General features: G+C 38.2%; 1 protein-coding gene across 1 annotated transcript in view; it reads right to left on the reverse strand.

Annotated features, from left to right (window-relative positions):
- RYR2 (ryanodine receptor 2) overlaps nt 1-27,293 on the reverse strand; it is a 445,869-nt gene that overhangs the window by 411,417 nt on the left and 7,159 nt on the right. The window contains 6 exon segments of the mRNA XM_034663566.1: nt 457-553; nt 1,280-1,379; nt 8,874-8,986; nt 12,184-12,262; nt 15,813-15,887; nt 22,188-22,202. Of these exon segments, the coding sequence (XP_034519457.1) occupies nt 457-553; nt 1,280-1,379; nt 8,874-8,986; nt 12,184-12,262; nt 15,813-15,887; nt 22,188-22,202 (479 nt within the window).

The raw sequence follows: 27,293 nt of genomic DNA on the forward strand, positions 1-27,293 counted from the left end.
ATAAAATATTAGAGAGAGTGGTCAATTTTACTGTGTATGTATATAAGTGGGAGGTCACAGAAAAAGGTCCCAAGCTTCTGAGCCACTTGAGAACTCTGATTTTGAAACAGAATTTGAGACTAAATATGCCAGAAAGAAAAATTAATCAAGACTATTGAACATTTAAGTTTTAAGTAGCTTAATGTGTTTACTCCTTCCACTCTGTATATTTTAGTCAATACTTCTGACCATGTTTTACTTTACAAAACTTTTCAGCAATTCTATCAAGAGGTAATAAAAACAGAATGTAAGAGAAAACTTCTAAAGAGGCCAACACATGGATCCCTTCAGTGGACAGAGGAGTGTCAGTGACCCACTTTCTATTATGTGAATGGCCTGAACAGACATATCCTTAATTCCAACAATTATATCAAGGCAAGAAAGTGCAAGGCTCAAGGCGTGGGGCTTGGTACCAACCTCCGCTGCTCTTCCCCGTGTTCTCCTGAAGGGACAGTGAGGCACTCGTCCATGTGTCCGTGCAGCAACCTGAGGACGTCACCACCAATGAGATACCCTGTAAGAATTGAAATTCAGTCACATTCGAACGGTCATGGTCAGATACTGACAGCCGAACAGATCGTCTGGTCCAACCTTCTATTTTCATAGACAGAGAAATAAAAGTTTAGAGAGGCTTCAGTACCTGGCCAAAATCCCAAAGACGAAGGGTGCCGCCTGCCTGGTGCCTCTGAGCTCAGGGTTCCCAAGTCCCATACAGTTAGTGATGTTCCCACCAGAAAACATGACCTCAACCCCCCAAAATCCCCCCTTTAAACATACAAGCATGAGCAGGTTCAGATTTAAACCTGTACTAAGTGAGAATAATCAGAACACAAAAGATACTTCCCAAGAAATCCTGATGCATAAACGCTGTTGTGATCTGGCTCTAAGTCACCCAACTGTGGAAGATGAGAGACCTCGATGTTAGCCTAACTGAGCAATACCCTGAGGCCAAAACACTGGAGCAAATAACATCTAGAAAGCGCGCATATAAACCACACACAAATAAGCAAAAGCTGGCAGTAGCAGAAGAATTTTAAAAAATTTAAAAAAAAAACAATCTTCACACAAACTTCACTTTCAAATACCAATTTAAACAAGATTCTTATATGTCACATATCTGCATTCCAGAATATTCTGACACAGAATGCTCTAATTACCCATCTGCTCATTATTACAATTGCAGAGATGACTATCAACTGTGCATCCAGGACAAGGCCTCTGGTGGAAATGGAGTTTTTACCTTGGGCGGCTTCGCTTCCTGAGCTGATGGGGGCCACGCTCCAGAGAGTCTGCTGGAAAGCCGCGTCCACGTGTAAACTGCCGTTGCCATAAGACAGGTGCTGTGGGAGAGGCAAAAGGAGACATCTCTTCAGGCGCCTGGAAAGTCTCACTACGTAGGTGCTCCCGGGAGCTGGAACATAACACTGCAGATCTGGAAACGTCCCCTAAGAGCATCTGTTTCAGTCCTGTCACTGAGTCATTAAGAGACCAGCAGAAGGAAAAGTAGAGTTTCTATTTGGCTGTACGTATTTTTCAGCATCATTCTAAGCTACGCATCAGAAAACACACAAACAAGACTACAGAAATAAGTATGTGTGTTAAAACAAACTATTTTAAGGTTTATTGATGGACAAAATTGTCCAGGGAGTGGGCACTTACCATCAAAACTGTAATTAAATGTTCTACATATCACACTGCGACAGTTTTTTGACCCTGAGGTAGGTAAAATCTACTGGACCAATGTCTTAGTTTTATAGGGTCCTTTGGGAACTTTTATCTGCAATTTGATATAATAACCATTAGGTGGCCAATACGCATCCGAAACCTGGGCAATAAATTTCCTCCAAAATTCAGATATTAGAAATTTCAGATTTTCCTTCTTAAAAACAGAAATGTAATAAAATAATACCATATTTCCTATCTATGAGCACCATCATATGAGTTATCAAATGATTATAAAGAAAAACAAAATTATGAATACAGCCAAATGCATTGCTCATTTTTCTAATCACGACTTGGCTGCCTCTATGTATTTCAAATATACGTAGAACTACCACTTTTTCCTTAGCGTCATCTCAGTAAACATCACCAATATTCCTGTAATGTTTCTGCAACACTTCTCCAAAGCTGATGGCAGCCTGAGCTTTCAAAGTCTAATTGTACTAGATTTTCCCCAGAAATTGGACCCTCCTAGTTAGATGAAGAGGAATCACGGTCACACTGACAGACTCCACAAGCCGTTCAGGACCCTAACATTCTCTTACCTAAACACCATTCTCAAGTCACTAGCAAAAATAGATATTTCACTATCTTTCTCTTAGGAACAAAACCAAAGAAAGTTTTGACATTTGACCCGTATGCAGCCATCTTATCAATCATCTTCCGATCAATAAAATCAAGTGTACCAGTTGATGCATCAGATCTAGCAGTCACTTGCTCTGACCCCCTCCTCATCTCAACCAGCGATGTGCCTGCTTACAACCTCTTCACCTCAGCCTGTTCCCCTGACACAAAATCCCAGCTGAGATCTGGTTATTCAATTTCTTCCCCAATATTAAAATTCTTCAACTATTTACAAATAAATCTTATGCACTCTGCTTCCACAACCAAGAAAAATATAGGTTCCTTCCAAGAAATCATCACATGATGTAATTGTTCTGTGTACTTTTAGTCCCCCATCCCATAAGTTATTAGACACGGGTTCACGACTGTATACCTCACATCAAGCAGTGTTGTTCACTAAGCAAGTATGTGTAGAGGGGCGCCTGGGTGGCACAGCGGTTAAGCGTCTGCCTTCGGCTCAGGGCGTGATCCCGGCATTATGGGATCAACCCACATCGGGCTCTTCCGCTATGAAGCCTGCTTCTTCCTCTCCCACTCCCTCTGCTTGTGTTCCCTCTCTCTCTGGCTGTCTCTATCTCTGTCGAATAAATAAAATAAATCTTAAAAAAAAAAAAAAAGCAAGTATGTGTAGAAGCCAACCAAACCTTTAAAATCAAGGTAGGATAAAACAAAAAAAAAATCTGAAGTTATTCCATAAATATTCCTATTTCAATGACCTGAGTCAAACTAAAAGCTCGTTCACACACACACACACACACACACACACACACAAACAAACACAAATCCATATGGATTTTACGAAACCATGAGAAGACGATTCAAAATACCAATGCTTATACTTTTACTTTGGAATTCGAGTGAAAGCTCAAGCCACATTATGATAAATAGGTTACGATCATGTGTTAATTCATCATGTGTCACTGAATATACTATGTATGAAGCCCTGTGTTAAATATTAATAGAACACGCTCGCTATCCTGAGGGTGCTTGTCACATGGAAGGGGAGGTGAAATATATACACAAAATGCTACAGGTCAGCATTTTTTTTAAATGTTGGGTGAAATGTAATCAGACTGCAACAGGAATGGAGAAAAGAGAACCCTTCAGCCATTCCAACTGGAACACGGTTCACTGCACCAAGCCTTGAGAACACGCAGCGTCTGCACAAGTACTGCCCATGTCTTCCAGTGGCATGAGGGCTTCGGAGGGACCAGGAGGACCGTGTGGTCTGGGCCTCTCACACTTCTGTATTGAGAGATGTTGTTCCCAAGTAAGTTTGTACATACATTGGATTTGGGTACATGTATTAACGTTAACGTGCTAAGCAGAAAGGTTGAAAACGCGGAAACATTTTTACGCGACAATTTACATTTTGTAAACCACAAAAATGTTCAAGAAGATCTGAATTCAACCCTCATCAGATGCATGTATTCAACACATCTGTTTCTCTAAGCATCAGGCACTTGGGCCTGGTGAGCAACATTCTGGATAAATTATCATCCAGTGACACGGATCACAAGTAGGCAAGACATACCACCCCACGGGCTTCATTTGTTTTCTTCTGAGAAAAAATGAGGGGCACAGACCAGACACTCTTTCCATATGTGATAGTGTACGCTTCTATCACCTGAGCCACGGAAAGAAAAAAGAAAAGGGCTCACAGTAAATAATGCATTGGCTGATGCCATAATTAGCTCGGAAATATTTATGATCGTGGTCCTTTTTAGTTATCGATATTTTTATGCAACTTGAGGAGTTCAGCAACTTATTCTGCCATCAAAACACCTAGTATCTCTTATCAGAAATTCAGAGATGGGGAGGGGAGAGTAAGGAAATTCTTAGGAAGCCCAGAAGAGTCTTCTTTAAGCAGCTGTCATCACTCTTTAGACTGTGGGGTTCTGCTCTTCCTAATGTATTTGTTTGTTCAGCAATGTTTACACAGATCTTTAAAAAAAAAAAAAACCTATTTCTATAGGTGACCTAATTAAGAAAAAAATTAGTCAAAAATCAATGTTTCCAATGCAAGCAATCCAAGCCACAAATTGAAGACTTCAGGGCACACCACGGTGATTTTACGTCTTTCTAAACCAGTAAAAATTGTTTTGTTTGCTTTACTTCATTTTGTTTATTTTGAAATAGAGTCACAGTAAGCAATACCTACTTGACTATGTTTTCTCTATTTTAAATTGTCACTTCTCTTATACTTAAGCTGCTTTGCCCAAGTCTTCTTAAAAAGAAAAAAATATGTAGCTCCAATAGGAGCAGAGGAATTTTTTTCCTCTTGGATATCCCTGGGAAGAGGATTAAGATATCATTCCACATTAGAATAAGCAGCCAGATGAGAAAGGACAGTATTTGGATGAGTGCTTTACAACCATTTCTAGAGATAAGACCCTTTATTACTGGGAAATCCTGCACAGAGGTCCAACGTGTAGAGGAGGGAAGAGCGTGGGGCTCCAGGTGCCCAACGCAGCACCCTCTTTTGTCCATGAGGCACCTGTGCAGAGCACAGGGTGAAAATCAGTCTCTTAAGGTCCATTTTACCCCACTGAGCACCCCACAGTTATAAGCCATATTAGAGTACCAGATGCACATTCGATAGTTTAACTTCGGATTAACCACCGTTAGTGGGCAAAAAACAGATCGAAGGTCAATAGACACTAATGACTAAAAGTTACTAAACCAATGACTAGAAACGTTTATTTAGAGCAGTTAGTGGGTTTTGGGTTTTTTTTTTAATTTCTTATTATGTTATGTTAGTCACCATATAGTACATCCTTAGTTTTTGATGTAGTGTTCCATGATTCATTGTTTGCGTATAACACCCAGGGCTCCATGATACGTGCCCTCCTTAATACCCATCACCGGCCTATACCAATCCCCCACCCCCCTCCCCCCTGAAGCCCTCAGTTTGTTTCTCAGAGTCCACAGTCTCTCGTGGTTCATTCTCCCTTCTGTTTACCCCCCTTCATTCTTCTCTTCTCTTCCTTCTCCTACCTATCTCCCTGCTATTCCTTTGTTCCATAAATGATATAATTGTCTTTCTCTGCTTGACTTATTTCACCTAGCATAATCTCCTCCAGTGCCATCCATGTTGCTGCAAATGTTGGGTAATCATTCTTTTTGATGGCTGAGTAATATTCCATTGTATATATGGACCACAGCTTCTTAATCCAGTCATCTGTTGAAGGGCATCTCGGCTCCTTCCACGATTTAGCTATCGTGGACAATGCTGCTATGAACATTGGAGTGCATATGGCCCTTCTCTTCACTACGTCTATCTTTGGGGTAAATACCCAGTAGTGCAATTGCTGGATCATAGGGTAGCTCAATTTTTAACTTTTTAAGGGACCTCCACACTGTTTTCCAGAGTGGCTGTACCAACTTGTGTTCCCACCAACAGTGTAAGAGGGTTCCCCTTTCTCCACATCCTCTCCAACATTTGTTGTTTCTTGCCTTTAATTTTTGCCCATTCTAACTGGCGTATGGTGGTATCTCAAGGTGGTCTTGATTTGAATTTCCCTGATGGCTAATGATTTTGAACATTTCTTATGTGTCTGTTAGCCATTTGTATGTCTTCATTGGAAAAGTGTCTGTTCATATCTTCTGCCCGTTTTTTAATTTGATTGTTTCTTGTGTATTGAGTTTGAGAAGTTCTTTATAGGTCTTGGATACCAGCCTTTTCTCTGTAGTTTCATTTGCAAATATCTTCTCCCATTCTGTGGGCTGCCTCTTAGTTTTTAGTTTTAAATAATGCGTTTTCAGCCAAAGTTCTTAACTTGTCTACTTTGAAACATATCAGCGACTTCCCAGAATGTGAACCTGACTTTCTGTGATAGACCTTTATTTAAAATTAGCTATCCTACTCCCTTTACTGCTCCCTTTCCAGCTTTCTCTTCTGTTTAATATCTGCTGTTATCTTAACCATTCTCAGTAAGTACAAACCTCCCAGATAAACAGTGATAGCAACTCATAAGCAATTTCTACATGTACATTCACAGAGCTATGAGTCTTGGCTGGGTCAAAGCATTTAATCCTCTTAACGCCCCAATGAACTAGTTTTATTACCACCTTACTGCAGATGAAGAAACTGAGGGTTTTACGAAGTTACGCCACTGGCCCAGGCTCATACTTACCAGGCCCTACACCAACAAATACATAGACACACAGAGCCCATTTTTAGTTATCCAGTTTCAGTATTGGATTATTCCAACTGCCATATTCCAAAGACCTATTACTCCCTCACTTCTTGCCCATATGTACTTTCTCTGGATCCTTCTAATCAACCACAGAGGCAACATGAGATTTAACCATCTCTATATCCTATACCCATAACCTAAACGGTAACATGTACTTACTGCTTTGTAGTATTCTCAGACAGTTCCCTAGGTGTTTGGTTCATTTCTTCCACTAATTCTTTGATGGTAGAAACCACGCACAACGTACCCTTGGTCCTTCCTATGGTTTCTACAACATGCTAGGTATTCAGAGATGAACACTAAAAAGCACTGACTTCATTACCCAATGAAAGGGAAATCTTAACAGTCTGGTTGGCCACCATGTGTAGCTCTCTAAAAGGTTACCAGAAAAGGAACTTGCATAAATTGGCTAAAATGTAGCTTGCACATAATGTGTGAATTTCATTAATCACAAGGTTTATTGATTTCTAAAGGCAAGAGAAGGCGAGCCTCATGCATTAGGATTATTGCTCTTATTTGTATAGTGCTTTTCTCAATCAAACCACATTCAAATTCATTATCTCATTGCTTCATCCCAGGAACCTTGTGTTAAGTATAATCATCACCATTTTGCAAATGAGAAAGCCAGAATTAGGGGAATTACATGACTATCTCCGACATGTGGTGGCAGAACTGATGCTAGCAGCCCCGGCCCCTGTGAGGTTGCAAGTTTTCTACTCCTACAGTAAGAAGTACAAGTCGTACAGCAAAAAACATGCACAGTTATGCCAAAATCAAAATAAGATCTGTAGATATTTAAAAGTATGCACGGATTATTTTTAGCTGCTATTGGTTTCTGTGTAAAACTACAACTCAAAATGTCTATCTCCTGATCAAGACGTACAGCACCTTAATACACAGCATATGCACACAGCAAGGGTTTAATAAATGCTTATTTGACAAGCTGACACACTTGTCCTAGAAATGTGCATGGTGCCTGTTTCCACCTGCACTGGTTAAGAGACAGAAGGAGAGAACAGCTCCAGGCCTCCCTTTAGCGAGGTAATGTGAGGTGTTCCATTTAATTTAATACTTCCTGTCAGTTACACGAATACTGTTCCATCATTTCTCTGTCTTCAGCACTACCTCTTCCCACAAAGCAAGTAAAACAACTGTTCTCGTCTCAAAATTGGAACTAAATGGGTTGGTAAGCAAAACCTGACTTCCAATATCCCCAAAGCCACTCTAATTCCATTCTCATAGAGCAAGGGGTACCAATTACCTATTTAATCCTAAATCCATGACACACAAATAATATTTTGATTTATGGCAGTTGGAATGCACTTTCTACAAATCAATGTGTGCTTAACTGAAACAATGTTTACTTCTAATTTTTATTTCAAGCATCATCCACTATGATGTTTGGAATTTTTTAAAGAAATATTCATGTTAGGTTTATAATACCCCCATTTATATCTGTTTAATTACTTTCTCTTTTTTTAAAGATTTATTTAAGTATTCTCTACACCCAAAGTGAGGCTTCAACTCATGACCCCAAGATCAAGAGTCACACACTCTACCGACTGAGCCAACCAAGCACTCCTGCTGGTCTAATTACTTTTTCAACCTTAAAATAAAAAGACTACTTTGCACTGTCATCCTTCACACTCCCACGGATTTCATTCTTCTGCAAACTTAAGTATATGATTGTTCTTTAGCAAAAATACAGTTTACTAAGTAAGTTATGGTCTTGCCACAAAAGTAAAATATAGCTTCAAAAATGAAACATAAACTTCTTTTCTCCTTCTCCCATTTCTAACCCCTGCCCTCTGAAACGATGTCGTGTGGGATGAGAGACTGGAGCTGGTTTTTATCTTGTCTATTTCTCCTTTCTCAACATGGCACGAGTTTCTGATAGAATAACTTGCTTTCATAAATGTCAAAATTGTAATCACAATCTCCTAGTATAGCCTTCTTCAGTGGGCACAACATAAGGTCCGTGGAATTCTGAATTCCTGATTAGACTGCATTTACATGCCATTAATACAAGCATCTAAGAACTGGTGCTCTCAGGATCACGAACACACAAACTGAGGGTACCAGGTAAGCCTGTCTAAATAAACCTGGAGAGCCACGCTTCCGCAAAGGTTTCATGATTCCCCTTCTTGGTGAGCTGTCACTCATCAAAGAGAGATACAGACTTATTTCTAAGCAACTTCCCTGGATAATTTGCCATCTAAGGTTTACAGAGCAAGCTGGATGGGCCTGTGCTTGATCCTATCGCCAAACACGCAACTTCATGGGCCCACTTACCAGGTACCTCTCCGAGGACACGCTGACCAAGATGAGGTCATCTCCAACTCGCACCTTTTCTCCTTCCGACCGCTGCTTTGAGGCAGGATGGATGGTCCACCAACAGGCCTCCCCTGCAGGGTGAGCACAGACAGGCTCTCTTACAATAAAACTGATTTTCTTTGCCAGCAACTCCAAAGGAAAAGAGGCAAATAAAATAAGGCTTCCAAATCAATCTCCTGATAAGTAAATAACACGGTCCTTCCCACACAGCTTCCCGAAGTTTGAAACTGACTGCAAGTTCATATCGCAGACCATGAAAATCCAAAGACTTGGGCCAAATTAACCCAGGATGAAGACATACTGAAATGCAAGGATTGTCTTCATGGAATCCGGTTGTGGCATTTTGCGAAGTTTGGTGTCATCCCCTCCGCTAGGCATTGCTTAAAAGGATATTTATTTATGCTACCATGAGGCCAAATTTACCAGTCATGCGCATCTTACTGCATTCTTTGCAGAATCACATGTTCATTGCTCTCTGTACGTTTAACATCTAGTTTTCTGGCACATGATTTTCAAAAGGGCTTGGGGTTTTATAATGTGACAGTTGTGTCACAGCAGCTTTAAAACTCTGTACTTGTGGTGGATACGGATTAAAAATAGATGCAGTGTTGTCACTGAAAGCTTACTATTCTGTGCCTTGTTTTATTCTTTATTTTAATATGTGCTAGTTTCCACTAATCTGAGGGTAACTTATAAGAGAAGCCTATTATAGAAGGATACATTATAAAAATACCTGGGTGCACATTAAATCAAATCATTTCTTCTAGAACAAGTCAAGCATAAGCCTCATGAGCCACATATCAATTCATTCTCCAGACCCATTAGCTAAGATATAAACTTAGGCAAACGATTCTTCAATCTGTTTGTAGTTCCTTTTAGAATCTAAATGTAAGTTCTATCCAAAAATGAGACTAGCTGTCAGTGATATCGGTTATCTAATACTTACACTGCCCCTTTGACCAGCTTTATTGTTTTTCCCTAACACTTATTTTTTCTTCTTCACTAATTCCCCTAAGTCAGAATTTAAGCTCTGTAATAGCAGGGACTTTGTGTGTTTAGCTCACTGGGGTTTCCCCAGCTCCTACTAGCATACTGCATGCACTAAATAAAAATTGAATTTGCATAAATGGGTAAATTAATCATCCAATAACATTTCTTAAGCATTCTTACAGCCAGTCTGTAACGTGCCCTGAGATGCTTTTCTTACACAAACCACGGTCTTCCTTGAATGTCACCTTACAGGATTCATTATTCATTCCATTCACATTTTTAGAGTTGCAGGGAGTTTTCAGTCATTCACTCAAACATTTATGAAGCACCCACTATTTGTCAATCATCGCTTTAGTAGCTGGGGATGCATCAATAAACAAGGAAGAAAAAGTGATCTGCCTGATGAGTTTAGTTTTGATCAAGGCAGGCACATAACAAATAACAAATCTAATAATTCGGCGATTCAGAAGAAATAAAAAGCTACGGGGAAACAGTAGCATAAGGGATCAGATTTAGGCGGAGGGAGTGCCTTGTTTTGTTGTTTTGACTATTATATAATCATCTCAATGTATGAAAACAAATTACAAATCATGCATGGCCTTTACCCCTTTTGAGAAAGAAAACTGAAGACTTTTTCCTGTAGCTGGTGCTGAAGTAAATCGAAATGAGAAAATTTTTAAAAACCAGCAAAAACACAGAGGACTGACTGAACTTCCATAAAATGAAATAAAAATCAGGGGGGCGCCCGGGTGGCACAGCGGTTGAGCGTCTGCCTTCGGCTCAGGGAGTGATCCCGGCATTGTGGGATCGAGCCCCACATCGGGCTCTTCAGCTGTGAGCCTGCTTCTTCCTCTCCCACTCCCCCTGCTTGTGTTCCCTCTCTCTCTCGCTGTCTCTATCTCTGTCGAATAAATAAATAAAATCTTTTAAAAAAAAATCAAAACAGTATTTATCTTGGGGTGCCTGGGTGGCTCAGTCAGTTAAGCATCTGACTCTTGGTTTCAGCTCAGGTCATGATCTCAGGGTCCTGGGATAAGCCCCACAGTGGGCGCCACACTCAGCAGGGAGTCAGCTCCCTCTGCCCCTCCCCCCACTCTCCCTCTTTCCCTCTTTCTCTCTCCAAAATAAATAAATAAAATCTTAAAAACAACAACAAAGGAAATAGTACTTATCTTTTTGGTGCCTAGGACTCTGGAATTTGTCATGCATAGTGATGTGTTGGTCTGTAAAGTGAATTAGTTGGTGAATATCACTTTATTTTTATCCATTTGTTGTCTTTGAAAAATTCAGAGTATGGGAAAGTATTTTTTTTTAAAGATTTCATTTTTTGAGAGAGAGAAAGCAAGCAAGAGAAAGCACAAGGGGGGGGGCAGAGGAAGAGGGAGAAGCAGACTCCCTGCTGAGCAAGGAGTCCAATGCAGGGCTCCATCCCAGGACCCCGGGATCATGACCTGAGCCAAAGGCAGACACTTAGCCGAATGAGCCACCCAGGTGCCCCTGGGAAACTCTTTTAAAAAACAGGAAGAGGGGCTGAATGTGGGGGCCATAGCTTGATCCCACGTCTGAAAGGAACTACTTAATAAGAGCTGGTCTATTGCCCTCCTTTTTTTTCTACTTGGTCTTTTACTTATTTTTAACTCCGAAGTCACACATGCTCATTGTAAAAGATAAAATAATCACATTGTACAGAGGTGTATAAAGTGTAACAGAAACATAAATAGAGCCTCTGTCCTATTTTGATTTTCTGAAAGGATACATGTGTTTATGTATACATTTTGTTTCAAAATATAAAAATACACGTGTATTCAGACAGATATGTATTCCTTTGGACACAGAAATGAAGCAGACTTTCATTTTCTATCTTTTTGTTTGAATGCTGACATTAAGTATGTTTCAATTTTTTAGACAAACTATTTTTAAGATAAAAGAGATACACAGTTATATTTCACGAATAGATCAGTGCACTCTAATATGGTTAACAGCCAGTAAAGTGTGAAGTATTTCTTTTCTAGCCAAATCCCTAAAAAGAATAAGGTTTGAGGTATAGTTTGAAAATCCAGCTAATTACGGGGGAATGACAAACCAAGGGGAACAATACACACTTCCTCCTTCTACGAAAAACTCTCCTTAGAAAGGCAGTCATTGTTTTTGTTTTTGTTTTCCCCTGACTCCATCCATAAGAACATTTATCTAATGTAGCTTTGTGTCTTATGACTTCCAGTCCCATCCCTGCCATGCTCTCTCTGAACACAGCCTCTTCGGGGCCCAAGGTGCTCACCTGTTGTGTCCTCTTGCAAGCCAACATCAAAGGCCAGTTTATCAGTTGAAGACCGGGAGGTGGACAGGCAACACAGATACTAAAAGATATAGAATCAGTAGTTGTCACTGAACATGTTTAGTCCTGTGGGAGTCTAATTCTGATGCATACTTTGCTCTCAGTAAATCTCTGCTCTATCAGTCTTTTCCTTCACATCTGGATGCTTCTACACAAAGCCCAGGTTCTTCATTGGGAGGGAGAATAACACTTCACAACACTCATTAGAAGCAATGTTCTAAAGGAGATGCATCCTCCCCCACCCAGCCCAGCCCTGCCCATGAAGAGACTGAGGAAATGTGTTCTGTCGGTAAAAGAAGACACCTAACTGGGGATATGTTTGTACATCTCTCACTTCATGTGATATTCATGACCATAACCAAAGGGGAACCTGATCTGACAGTTGGAAATCTTTCTTCCCAACAGAAACTGGAAAACGATTCACTCTCATCTTCTAGATTTGTTTTCATTTTTAAAATTTGAACTCTCTGAAATCCATCCGGAACTCATTTTGGTATGCAGCATGTCACCTCACTCATGTGTGCACGTGTGTGTTTCTCCAAGAACAATTCAACTCTTGCAACACACCCTCATCTCCTTGTATCTCCTCTCCTCCTTCGGATTCCTTAACTGAATATTCTTGGACATAAAGTTGAGGATAATTTGTCAATCCTTAAATGCATCCCAACCTCAAAAACCTTGTTAACTGGTATAAGAATGAGGACACAAGGATGAATATAGTATGAGGTCGAGATACCCTACCATCTACAGCAAACAAGTGTGCTGTCAGCAAGGACAGGAGCCCTGCAAAGAGTACTCAGAGCCAATTCCAGGCACTGAGCAAGCCCAGCTCTCCCAGAGTCACTGGACAAATAATGCAAAGCGTAGAAAATTCTTACTGGGAAATTGGCCCATCCACCTCAGTGGTGTCTGTGAGTGTGAGGCAGCAGGAGATGAACCAATGAGGGCATAGATGTGCTGGCATATTAAGTGGAAGTCAGTGCCATGGGGATATAAAATCAAATTAACCTGGAGATTCCAATCTCCGTCTCTTAATGGCAAAACACTGTCTCCCAAGGTTATAGAAGAGGGTCCCCAAACACGTTCTTAGCCAGTGTAAGGAGTGTGAGTCTGACCTTGAGAAGGGCTGCCCTTGGTGGTACCTGAGGTTTGCAGACTTTAGATCTAAACATATTAAATGTCTGCTTTTATCCTATTAAAGTGTTCTGTGATATTTTGAAATAATATTACAATACTCGGCACTGTAATTATTAACATACATTTTCTCTTCCAATAGTGTTTACAGCAACTGTGAGGTAGGTAATATAATTATTCTAGTGAATGTTCATTAAGTTCCATGAGGACAAGGACATGATCTTCCTGACTACGATATACAGCACTCTGAACAGTGCCCAGCACACAGGTGCTAAATAATATTTGTTGAATAAATCAATAAAATGTCAACATGCAATTACAAGCTTAAAGAAGTTCATCCTAGTCTCCAAGGCTGAGCATCATACAGGAAAGTAAGCCTGAACCTGGATCTACTGACCAAGTCCAGGCTCCTAACCCACTATGTAGAGAGAGTAGTTTTCTTAGAACAGACCCGCAAGTTTATTATTTAATGCAGTTTTTGTGTTTTGATTGGTATTAGAAATAGAATTCTTTCCATGACTTTTTAATGCATAATCACTGTATGCAAATAGGTTGTATTTATGTATTTATCTAGTACCCAGCCACTTTCATAGAGTACATTGCTTAATTTTATTTCATATCTTACTGGTCAGCCAAGATTTCTGGAACCACTTCAGATTTTTTTGGTTTTGTTTATTTATTTATTTGAATTAGTTTTATCGAGAATCACTTTAATGTTTGACAATTAAGATTGATGTTGGTTACTGATTTGACATTTGTATTTTATCATGGAGAAATTAATCAATGCTTAGCTTTTGTTAGAAATGGATGTTGAGTTTTATTAAATCCTTTTTCAGCACCTGTTAAGATGATCACAATTTTTTTTTTTATTATATTATGTTAGTCACCATACAGTACATCCCTGGTTTTTGAAGTAAAGTTCCATGATTCATTACTTGCGTATAACACCCAGTGCACCATGCAATATGTGCCCATTTTTCTTATTTGGTTCTATTCATATGATAAAGCACACAAATAGAAATCATATTATCAAGTCACCATTAAAATTACCTATACTTTCCCTATACTTCTCTGCCTATACTTTTGAATTCTTTGAATATTGTCAGATGTTCACATTGGTATTTCTGATTAAGACTGGCAATTTTTTATGTTTTGGGTATTGACATCAAGGCTATGCTTAGTCACCTGTTCTGGTGTGATTTAAATAATATCAGAATTATCTCCTTCCTAGAAGGAATAATCGATTATATTACACTTCCAAATGTTGGACCATCAGGTATTCACAAAAATTATACTGATGAAAAATTTAAATAATATAGAAAATGTTTTTGCCACAACAATAGGTTTTAAAAAATCAGGATATAAGTTTGGTTATCATGAGAGACTATGGACTCCGGGAAACAAACTGAGGGCTTCAGAAAGGATGGGAGTGGGAGATTGGGAGAGGCCAGTGACGGGTATTAAGGAGGGCACATATTGCATGGTGCACTGGGTGTTATACGCAAACAATGAATCATGGAACTTTACATCAAAAACTAATGATGTCCTGTACAGTGATTAATATAATAAAAAATTTAAAAAAATAAGTTTGGTTATGTAGTAAGATCTTAATAATGTAAAAAAATTCTTAAGAACAGAAAAGATTACAATTTTTTAAAAGTCACTACACTTTGTCTCATTAACATGATCATGAAGATTTGTGTCTTCTGTAAAATAAAAAATAAAATGAATATGTACTGCTTTTATAACTTTTTAAAGCTTTTAAAAGAACAGAATTTATATTTTATAAAATATATAAAATAATGTATCATTTTATATAACATAAAAATATACAGAAGTACACATATACCTAGATAGATAGATGGAAATGTATATGGGTATCTATATACCTATAAGGATTACCCATGTGAATATAGCTTTTTATATCTTATCTGTTTAATTTATTTAACCATGGCAGTTAATTTTCTAATAAATTAAAAATAATCAGAAATGAGAACTATTTCTTATTTGACTCTTATGCCTCTCACCTCCTAAAACCAGTGTATTAAAAGATACTAAAAAACAGGCGTCACAAATGATAGAATTGAAGGACTTCACAGGTCACCTAAGCTAACTCTTATTTTATGAATGAGAAAATTAAACAAGGTACAAAGACATTAAAGAACACATACAATTACAGAACCCATTAATACCATCACTAGAAATGCTATTACCAACATTTCCTGATGATGTGTGTCTAAATGGACCCTATACAAGATGATATCATCAATTGAGAGGATCATATGGTTCCTGAGTCTTTTCTTGTTGACATGATGTATCACACTGATTGATTTGCGAATGTTGAACCACGCTTGCATCCCAGGTATGGATCCCACTTGGTCGTGATGGATGATCCTCTAACATACTGTTGGACAAGATGATATCAAACGCCTACTCACCATGCCACTATAGGAATGGCGCAGCAATATGGCATGTCCGTAGAGGAGTGTTCGATGACCACCACCTTGAGCAGTCTGCGGGAAAAAAAGAAAGGGTCCACAAGGGAAAAAAAAAAAGAGTAAACTAAGTCAATAAGACAGTCTCTTGTTTTCAAGGAAAAGTTTAATAGGAAAGAACAAAGTAAAACTAAGCAAAGTTCTGTTGAAAGAATATTTAAACTGTAATAAGGCTATCAAGAAAATCCCTACTGTGGGGCTGGCAGCTGATCTAGTTTTCCAAGAATGAACTTGATTTTGGTAAGTACTTAGCATAATTTGTAATTATTTATTCAGAGTTATTTATTGTCTGTATTTCCCATTATTATTATTACATGATCTGCATTGGGTAGGGACTATGGTACTATATTCACCATCCTCTCCCAGGTTCCTAGCAAAATGCCTGGCACACAATAAGGATAAATATTTGTTCAATGAATGACTCTCCCTAAAACACAGAATTGATCAAATCATCTACAGGTTTAAGATTTTTTTTCATGCCCTCCAACTGTTTTCAAAAAAAGAGTTCACATTTTTTATATGAAATAGAGGAAGGCTTCTCAAACTTCAGCATGCTTACAAATCACTAGGAGAGCTTAGGATAAAAAGTGAGGATACTAACTTGTGTATACATTAATATCTAATACTACTATACCTCTTTTCACTCAAAAGATATCCCCCTCCCTATTGTTCCACATAATTTCTAAAAATAACTTTATTTTCATGTTATGTTTAAGAAACTTCAGAACCATTCTTAAAACAGGTATGGAAAGGTATTCAAATAAGAAAAATTGCATTTAAAAAAAGGAGAATCACTTTTATCATATACGGAGAGTAAAAGGCAAAAATCTACTTTGCAAAATTATATTCCTCCTCAGAACAAGGCCCTCTTTAAAAAGTACCTTCATTTTTTAAATAATATGTTTGATTTAGTGTGGCTGAGAACAATTTTATTCACCTTGTCTGATTTGAATCACTCTGAGAGGAGCTTACCTTTTCCTACCACATGTGGGCTCTAAAGCCATAAAATACCCCTGACCTTGAATAACACGCAACAGTCACACCAATCAAAACAAGATTTTTTTAAAAATGAAGGACAAGGCCTTAAAATTAACCCAAAAGGGGCGAGTGCTCTTTTTCCTCTAAAGCTTTGCCTACAGAGCTCACTTATATATTATACACACACACACACACACACAAATGTTCAAATTGGTTAAGCTAATGCAGATACTTAGTGTCTGAGTTTTCTTTCAACTATAGATTTTACACAATTAGACAATTATAGATATTTACACTATAGATTTCCTCACTACTTATATACAAATTAATGCCGCAGATTTAGTTTTAACAGAACTCCCGTGAAAGCATGCAGACAGCCCAAACTACATTAACTCTGTTACTTAAGAGAACTCTGTTAACACAAAGTGAAGGCAATTTCTGTCACAGGGTCTGCAATACGTTTCCTCTAACTTGTCATTTTAAAAGATACTACTCTGGCGCTGAATCAGAGAAAAAATGTGTAATTACCACTCTTGAGCAGACTGGATAACCTGTTCATTCAACAAACATTTATAAAAAAAAAATTATGTATGTGAGATGCATTCAAAGAGGTACCTTGGTTCTTTTCTGTGTTTTTTTGGTCAGTCCTGTTAATTTTTTTGTTAAATTTGGCCTGCTCCTTGCTTTAATTGAAGTGAGCAAATATTTAGGGACTTCCTCTGTTGTAGGGAATTTCTGGTAGCCATTTCTAGGGTTATCCCTTCCAGATTCTACAACATTGTGCCTTGTGTGGACTGTTGGACTCCCCTAGAGTAATTCCAATGAGAAAAAGACCATCACTGCTGGGTGATGTATCGCAAGCAGTTGTAGTTCAGGATGGCAGAACAAAGGTCCATTTTCCCTTTCGCCCCCCAGACCCAAACCTATAAGCACTCAGCTATAGGACCATTATTGCGCTATGAGAATCCCGCTAGGACCAACTAGATAGGAGTTACTCAAGCTCATGGAGCAGGAAGCTCAAGGCTGGCCAGCCTCCCAAGACCACACACGGGAAAAGATAACCTCGGCATTCCTTTGAAGTTAGCATGTTCACTGCTAACACATGGGTAAAGTAAGCAGGCCTTGCAATTGCGCCATTAGAAAAAGAAGTAGTAAATTAAATTTTACACAAGACGAATACACTTTCAATTCACACTAATACTGTCTATATTTTAACTAGTCCTGCTGATTCTCCAGCATTACAGGAAAGAAAATTTTCTACTCGGTCCTATTCATTCAAATAGCGTTTATTGGAAGGCTACTGTCAGAGGTTCGATACACCTGATGCCAAGGGTATCACACATAATAAGTCACATTATATTTCCTTCTGCATTGGGAATGAACGTTTTCTCTGAAAACCCTAAGTATTTATTTGTTCAACAATAATATTTATTTGTTCAACAATTATATACTGGATCCCATGGAGTTTCCTTCCAGTATTTGCACACTAAGAACAAAGAGAATGAAGTTAAAGCTTTAACATCCAAATAATGGTGTGCTTCTTAATGCCTCCAACTATGTGATGGATTATCAGATCCTTTCTGCACAAGTAGTACCTGAAACTTACATGTCCTTGAAGGACATTTCCAAGTGTGACTTAGGCCCTAAGAGTCCCTGAAAACGCAGCTGTCAATCACCGTAGCCCCGCCCCACCCCTGGGGTTGCTAGAGCTTGTGCTATTGGCTAGTGAGCTGGTCCCAGGCAGAACCAGGATCCAGCAGTCAGCCTCTGCTAGACCGTGGTCTCCTGCAGTGAGGGGGTCTATGTGCAGGAGCTGCTGCCCTCTTAGGGAAAACAACAACTGTCATCTCCAAACTCCGTATTTCTGATGCTGGAGAGCTAAGCATCAGTTATAAAAGGTAAAATGTGACTTTTTGAAAATAACAGTTAAAAACCTGCTTTCATTTCTGTGTGTGTGTTTGGTCCCCAGACCCCCTGAAATGACTGACAGGGTGAATGGTACACAGCAGAGTAAAAAACAAGAGCTCACGAGCTGCAAGTGGGTAAGAGAGTCCAGAACACATTCCAACAAAACGTGAGCAACGCTGCTGAATATGCTCTAAACCAGCCTCGCTCTACACAAATTATCTTAATATCAATTTAGTATTAATAGGCATTCCTACGCCTCTAGCTTGCCAGGACCTTGCCAAAGATGTCCGATGAGGGGACCCATGTTATAAGTAAAAGCTCTGATGTAAGTGCATCTACATTTACGCTTATTCAGAACAATATGCAGTTGATGGGCATAATTTATTCATCTGTTATCCTCTGGGACGGAGGACAAATCGGATCCCTGTAACTACATCTGAAGTATTACTATTAGAACTTTAAAACGTAAGAGCAGAAAAGTATAAAACATAAAACCGTAATAGCAATGACTAAGATAAACTAAAGGGCTTCATACACAGATAAAATTTGGCACTGTGTTTCTGTTGTTTGGGGTTGGTTTTTTGGGCTTTTTTGTTTGTTTGTTTTTTTAGCTCTGTGTTCTTTAAATATGTGTTTGTGTTCTATATTGGCTTATTAACATGTCACTAGTATGGCTGCTATTTAAAGCTATCTAATTTACTAACCACATAATATCTAAATATTTTGTTTTGTTTTTCTAGGGTTTTTTTTTTCCAGTACAGAAATGCTATGTTAACAAATGGAGGACATTCCTCATAATTCCAGGCCCTTATTATGCAAACACTGTTTTTTTTTTAATAAGTCAGACTACACAACTTCTCCACAGCCCTTGACTGCTATGACATAACATACCATTTTAGAAGTAAAACAATGAAATCTTAACAGGAACTTATTCCTGAGGGTAATACTTAGCTAAGCTGCCAAAATTTAAAACAACAGACAATGAGGAAAAGAAATTTGCATCAGAGAACTTCTTTCATTGTGCTCAGATGTTTAAGCAGAGAAGCTTTTCAATTTACCCTGAAATACTAATAGCAAAACTTGAGAAATGAGCTGTTCCAGGGAGAAAAACAGAAAATATCTCCACGCTTAAGCTTTCAAATCATCTGAGAAAAACGCAAACATGAACGGCTCAAGATCAACAGAGCTGCGCAGGGTTACGGAGCCTGGTCTTCTGGTCAACCTGTGGATCCCCCAGCAGGGGAGATACTCACAGTCCTGCTGTCTGTAATAGTGAATCACATAACAGGTTCACAGGATGACTGTAATTATTAATGAGAAGTCTGGCTTCAGTGCAAAGTAAACGTGTCTGACAAAGCCAGTTGAACATTGTCAAGACAGCCATGTGGCACTGGATGGCTTACTTCTGATGGGGTCTTAAGCAAAAGCCTCTGGGGGTGGGGGGCAGAGCTAAGGTCAAGGCAGTACTGACCAACCATCGTGCCACGAGCACAAATGGGCTCCCGCCATAAGGAAGCATCCGTCTGGTTCTAGGAGGTTAAATGATGCCTGTCCAGGTATGAAACCCAAAGCAAATCATGACTGAAAGGTGACTGCTGAAGAAAAGTCAGCATCTTTTCCCTTTTAAGTGGCTTGAATTACTATAATTTCATGCATATGCCCTCTGCTCAGATGTTACCTTTCCAGATCACCCAACGCAGGTAAGAAAATAAGCCACTGGGCTTCTGGCTTTGCAGTTAAAAGGAATTAGAGCCTAATTAAATTATTTTAGGTATGCTACCTGGTTTAAATTGATTCTGCACATTATCTGGCTGTTTGCATTGACTTTTGTATGATTTGCTCTCATGAAAGAGCTTGGAACAGAAGTTTCAGGTAGCTATTCCATTCACCCTCTTCCAAGGGGAAGTAGATGGCATTGGATACGGGATTGATGTGATTAAATGGAAAGGTGATAAAAGGAGTACAGGAAATGCAGATTTGGCAAAAAACGCTGAATTATTCAAACCCAGTTTCATTAGTTATCTGTTACTATTTGCAAGGAGAGGATATATTCGGGTTTTGCTGCTGTTTATACCATTGTGCCAACTAAAATGCTTGTTTCACTATATTTAACTAAGTGGTTAATGTCCTGTCTCCCCAATGTTATAATTAGTATCTTGTACTGAAAACTAATAGCTGCAGTTATTTGAAATTTTGGAAAATGTCTTGTGTCCTTGTTGACAGATGGCTTTAATGAAGGCTCAGCTTTGTCAGCCCATCCAAACTGTGAAATTTCTAATGTTCAGGAAGAGGTCCAGTTGTCAGGTCCCCACAATGCTCCTGGTTCAGAGTTTCAGAAAATATATAGGACAGGCTTAGCAAAGTAACTTCATGGACTGACACGAACACTCTGCTTCCTTCCTTACATGCCACCTTTTTATTTTTTTAAGATTTTATTTATTTATTTGAGTCCACCTTTTTAATCTACATCCAGAATTTTGATTTAACAGGTCTTATAGTTTATATCTTTTTAAATGACATTCCTTTGAATTTTTAAATTATATTAAGCTTTTACTAAGTGAATACAGTAAGTTTCTCTATATACTGTTTCTTGGCTTTTAGGATAAAAAAATTATATTTCATGAATGTTATATGAGAAATAGGATAGGTAGGTAAAAATGAAACAAAAAAAATTCTAGTTTATGTGTCAAAAGAATGACATTCTACTCTTCCCCTTCTTCTTCTGCATATTTTCTTCTAAAACATGACCATGTACTTTACTCTCCTCTTTGAGTTTGTCTCCTTTTAAAACCTTTCCATTTTTCTAATTTGGTTAAGAAATGAAAAGGACTTAAATTATTTTCACTTCTCCCGGAGTAGGTAATTCGATAGCAGCTTTTTGGTGCCTCTTCTAATTTCCCAGAGTGGAAATCTCCTCCTGTACTCAAGACAGCTTAAAAACAAACAGTCAATATCATCTGCAGAGTGAAAACTCTTTCCTTTTTTTTTTTTTTTTTTAAGTAGGCTCCACACCCAACATGGAGCCCAAGGTGGGGCTTGAACTCACAACTCTGAAATCAAGACCTGAGATGAGATCAAGAGTTGGATCCCAAGCGACCAAGTCGCACGGGCACCCCACCCCTCCCCCTCCTCTCCTAGTGAAAACTCTAGAGGAAAGCTGTTGAAAAAAATATATGTTTTCACAGAAGAAATTCTTCACATTGGCTAAATAAAACTTAACATGTTACAATATGACCCAAGATATCAAATGTCATTCATTAAGCTGTCAAATCTAAATGTGTGATTTATTTATTTAAATTTGCAAGTTCCAAAATTTGACTTACTGACTTGAAAATGTGAAAAGTGTCATGAATGCAAAAATAAACGAATACCTGTAACCAAACTTAAAATGCACAAAGTATTCCCTACCTAAGAGATGATCCAATGTCTTACCTTCATCATGAATTTCTGTAGGGGCATAAGGAAAAGAGAAAATATTAAATATACATTATTTCAAAGGCTTGTATTTTAAAACACATCTTATTTATAAAGATTCCACTGTTTCAGACAGAGTTATGTGAACAATAAGCATAAAAACCACACGCACTGTGGTGTCACAAGGAAATTTAACATCAACTACATGCTAAAGAAAAGCTGTGGCAAGCAAACTCTTTAAAAATGTCTTCACATGAGTTTTTCCTGTCCGTGTGAAAACATGCTTCTCTACTTTAATGTGTGATTTCATTTACAACATAGCCAAGCACCAAAAATCCAAAGGTAAAATCTCAAAAATTATACTCTGAAAATGCTTTAAAATTTTTTTGACTTCATCTTTTGCATAAAAATGCCGTGACAGAAACAGCAACCCAACAAAGTTTCATAAAAAGAGTGGATTAGAAGCAGGTAAGGTGGATTGTAAACTAAAATGCTGTGATAAGCTGCTCATAGTTCATGCAAAAGAACACTAAGCAAGTCCTACGCACTACATATTGTGAGATGTGGATTTCAAAGAAAAATCACAAAAACTTCTTTTTCCCTTAAAATGACACAGCCTCATCTCATGATTTACATATATGATAATAGCTCTTTTTTGCTTTGAAAACATAATATGTACATGGCATTTCTTCATTTTCCTTTAGACCCATAGAGTTTGACTCCCTCTTCTTAGGAGAAGCACACAGATGAAAAAGAGCTAAGAAGGAAAAACGATATTATATTTCCAAACTTAGGGTTAAATTTAGTTGTCACAGCGTGTTAAGCCCTACAGAGAAAGATACACATATTTACATTCATTTTAAAGAAAATAGCAAAGGGAAGTTTTCTAACACAGATATTTGTAAATACCACAGTAATGTTCCTGAAACATACATGCATAGTAATTTATATATAACTAAATTGCAACTCTACTGTGACTGGGGTTTTTTTTTTCACTTTTAATATTATAATTTGGTTAAAGTTTTATTTAAGTAATCTCTACACCCAACATGGGGCTCGAACTCACAACCCCAAGATCAAGAGTTGCACGCTCTTCTGACTGAGCCAGCCAGGCACCCTTGTACTATTATAATTTTAAGGAAAAAGGGTAAAGAGCCGTTTCATTCTTATCTTTAAAAATATAGGCTGTTTGGTTACATTTTTGTAGGTGATATCAATGGTAAATGACATGAGAAAATTTGTTTTCCATGAGGAAACTGACCAATCACATCCTAAATGTGATCTCTGGTGATATATAGCTATCACTACATGAGGAATTAGGAAAAAATCATTTACAAGCTTTAATTCAAAGTAAAACAAAAATCCAAACTTTTGCTACAGATCATGGTTTATGACAGATACTTAATTCATGAGATTTTTTTTAATTGATCTAGGTTTTGGAGATTTTTCCTTGAGAAATGTTCTCAGCCAATTTTTTCGGTTATCTCAGGTTAAACTACTTCAGGACTGTAGTAAATAGAAAAAAAGAACGGTCAGGGGAGTCCGAGGTCTGCTATTCACAGATTCTAAGTTGTGTCTAACTGCAAGAAGGGCAAGTCACAGGAGAGAATAATCCAGATATAGGGTAATAGAGAACAAAAACTGAAAACCAGCAAAGGCCGAAATATCCATCTGTAGGCTGAGAAAGAAGAGCAGGTGTAATAGACTCACATTATCAAAAGATAATCAGAAACATGAAAGGCTTAGTGGCATTACTGACATTAGCTTTTTGTACAAATCATCTGTTGGTCCATTTGGCTGAAGGGCTAGTGATAACAAAGTGGTAACATTGTGAGAAATTCAAAACTGATCACTCAAGGGCAAAAAAGGAAGTAAGATACATAAAACAAAAACGATAAATATGTTAATCACAATGTAAACACTGCATAGGTATGATAAAAAGCAACAGAAAAGTAACAAAAATCATTTAAACATTGCTGACATGATGAAGAAAGAAAGGAAGGAAGGAGAAAGAAAGAAAGAAAGAAGAAAGAAAGAAAGAAAGAAAGAAAGAAAGAAAGAAAGAAAGAGAAAGAAAGAGAAAAGAAAAAGAAAAAGAGAAAAAGAAAAAGAAAAGAAAAAAGAAAGAAACCCATGCATAAAGATAAATATGGAAGAGGACGGGCTTGATGTAGGTTAGAAGAATATCACCTTATGCTTACAAGTTTACACTTATTTATCTCCCTCGTGGAAAGATAATTAGATAAAAGCTAAAATTCTATTAGACAAGATACAGAAATGCAGGAACACAAACACAATTAGAGCCCAGGCACCAACATGGACTGACACTGCTTTCTGTCTTACAAGAGACTGGTGGAGGATGAAACCAAAGGGGGAGATTTTAGTTCTTTAGGGTGAAGTTGCAAGTAACCATACCCCTCAATGTCCCCGGTTTAGTGTAATTACTTCAGAATTGGCAGTCAGATGAAGCTTCGAATGTGACCGAGAGTGGAGGCGTACCGCGCATCACGCAAAATTAACGTGAACCAGCAAGAGAAATAACACTTCTTTCATTTTAACTCCAACAAAGATGGCCCCAGGGGTCTAATGGATGGCAAACTCAAGCAGAATAAGAACAGTCTTCCCTCTAGAAGAGTATGTCATTTGATCTAGGACATCAGAAAGACCTCAGAGATTTTCTTAGCATATGCAAATGATCATGAGTAGAAAAACAAATCAAATAGCAATACTCCACTCTGAAAAGTGTAATCAAACACCGGACATCAAGAGAATGCATAATTACATTCAATCTGCTGCTGGTATAAAGAAACAGTGATTCAGGTGATGTAAAAAGCTCCTCCACCATAATTATGCCTTTCAGTTCAACCTGGAGGTTTTTAAACTGTTATTTCAATTTTGTGAAACGACAGTTGATTTAAAAAAACTTAATACTTCTGTCTATGGACCTGTTTTAGAAGTTTTAAAAGAACTTTTCTGAAATGCCTTTTTAAAAATTATATAGATATAGAATTAGCACAAAATGAAAACTGGGGGGGCTTATCACTAAGGAGAATTATCCAATATGACAACCTAAGAGACTAGTGCAAAATTTTGACTCAGGAGTCCTTTTAAGATGAAGTTTCCATTAGAGGAATGAAATGTCCTACTCTGCACACAAGCTATCCATCGAATTTCACCTCACGGGTCACCTTTTCTCTCCACATCTCAAGATGCTAGGATTTCTCCATAATCTTCGAACTGGTAACCTCTACTTTGTGAGTGAGGATCCATCTGGTAAACTTCATTAAGTCGAGAAAAGAAAAAGTTATTTAACCACAAAAGACTTGGGGTTTTTGATGGCTATTTTTTTTTAACTGGAGTCTACCTGACATGCAATGTTATATTAGTTTCAGGTGTACCACATATTCATTCAACAGTCTATACGCCTTAATTCCCTTCACCTATTTCACCCATCCCCCCCCTCACCTCCCCTCTGGCCACTACTAGTTTGTTCTCTGCATTTATGAGTCTATTTCTGTTTTTTGTTATCGTTGTTGGTTCATTTGTTTTGTTTTTTAGATTCCACATATAAGTGAAATGATACAGTATGTATCCAAGACTTACTTATCATAATACCCTGTAGGCCCATCCACGTTGTGGCTGTTTTAAGAATGTTCCCAACATATTTCAGGGAACAAAAGAAGTTTAACTCCAAGTTCCAAGTGTGTATCAATATAGACTATCTACTAGGATATACGGATATACATTTGTAAAAACAAAACCCTCAACTATTTCCCTTATGATGACAACATTGTATGTAAATGATTAACTTTCTAGGGATCCCCCTAGAAAATAGGGGTCTGTGAAATCCCTTCTTGTTATCCAAGACTGAACTGATGGACAGACATGTTGACTGTAGGCCCAAAAAGCATCTAAAAGGGGCTCAGCTTCCAGCCCATGAAAGAGCAATGGTACCTGTAATGATAGAGCCCAGGGCTATGCCAGGCTACGTGTCATATTAATGTCGATCCCTGGCATCTAGTGATATGGGCATGCTGGTATCTTTTTAAAAATTCATTATATTTTGGGGGGCAGATCGATAGTAATGTTGTCATTTTCATCCTACTGACAAGTCTGTCCAGGCAGGGTTTAAATGGACTGCCTTTTCTTTTGAGTGTAATGGGTTTGACATATATGTGTGTGGAATTATCTAGGTCTTCTTGAGAAGGGTACAGGGAAATAAATTATTCTGATAAGCTACTCTAAATCCCCCCATTTTCTCTCTCACACACGTATTTGTAAATCACTCAGCTGCATGAACACCCAAAATGCAAAGTAGAAGAATTATCTAGGGCTTTCCTCTTTGCGCAGCTTGTCTCGTGGAAGAGATTTCTTAAATCAAAGACAAGAAAACTGACCCCTACACAGAATATATGGATCATAAGGACCTGAAGATACATAAAGCCTCACCTGTACTCAGACCACCCCCTACATATAGAACATTGTGTACACCAAGGCACAGAAGATTCTATTCTTTTTCAGATCATTCCAAACATGGATGAACATTGATAACAAGAGAGCATTTCACAGACCCTCCCATAATAGCACTTGCACATGAAAACACATTATTTTTTGAAAACTGCTACTGAGTTAGGAACATTTGAAAGGATTTTTTTTTAACAATTACAACGGCATCAATGTATTCTTGAAAAGAGCAAGTAAATATATGAGACCTTATTCGGTCTATAGACAATGCTTCACACATAAAAATATCACACTACTTTCCATCCCTTCTCCCCAACTCCACCTGTAACCAGCAATCCCAGGCCCCGTGTTAGAGACCAATGCTATGGGTTAGACATGCCAGAAGGCTGGGGTGGAGTAGCAGAAAATAACAGGCAATCAGTCACCTGTTAATCCAGAACTCACCAACGTCATTCTCCCTTGGTGCATGAAGAGCAGCATTTGATTACTCAATAGGTTCATGATTAAATGCAAAATACTCAAAGATGCTCAGAGAGACACTGGGAAACAAGTGGAGAGAGGAAAGGAGGGAGGAAGAGATTGATTAAGACTGATTGATTGACCTTGGATGAAGCTATCCAGAATCATGCTATCAGAAAATGTATAAAGAAGCCATCTTAA

This window comes from Ailuropoda melanoleuca, chromosome 6 (assembly GCF_002007445.2).
Source record: "Ailuropoda melanoleuca isolate Jingjing chromosome 6, ASM200744v2, whole genome shotgun sequence".
Lineage (NCBI taxonomy): Eukaryota > Metazoa > Chordata > Mammalia > Carnivora > Ursidae > Ailuropoda > Ailuropoda melanoleuca.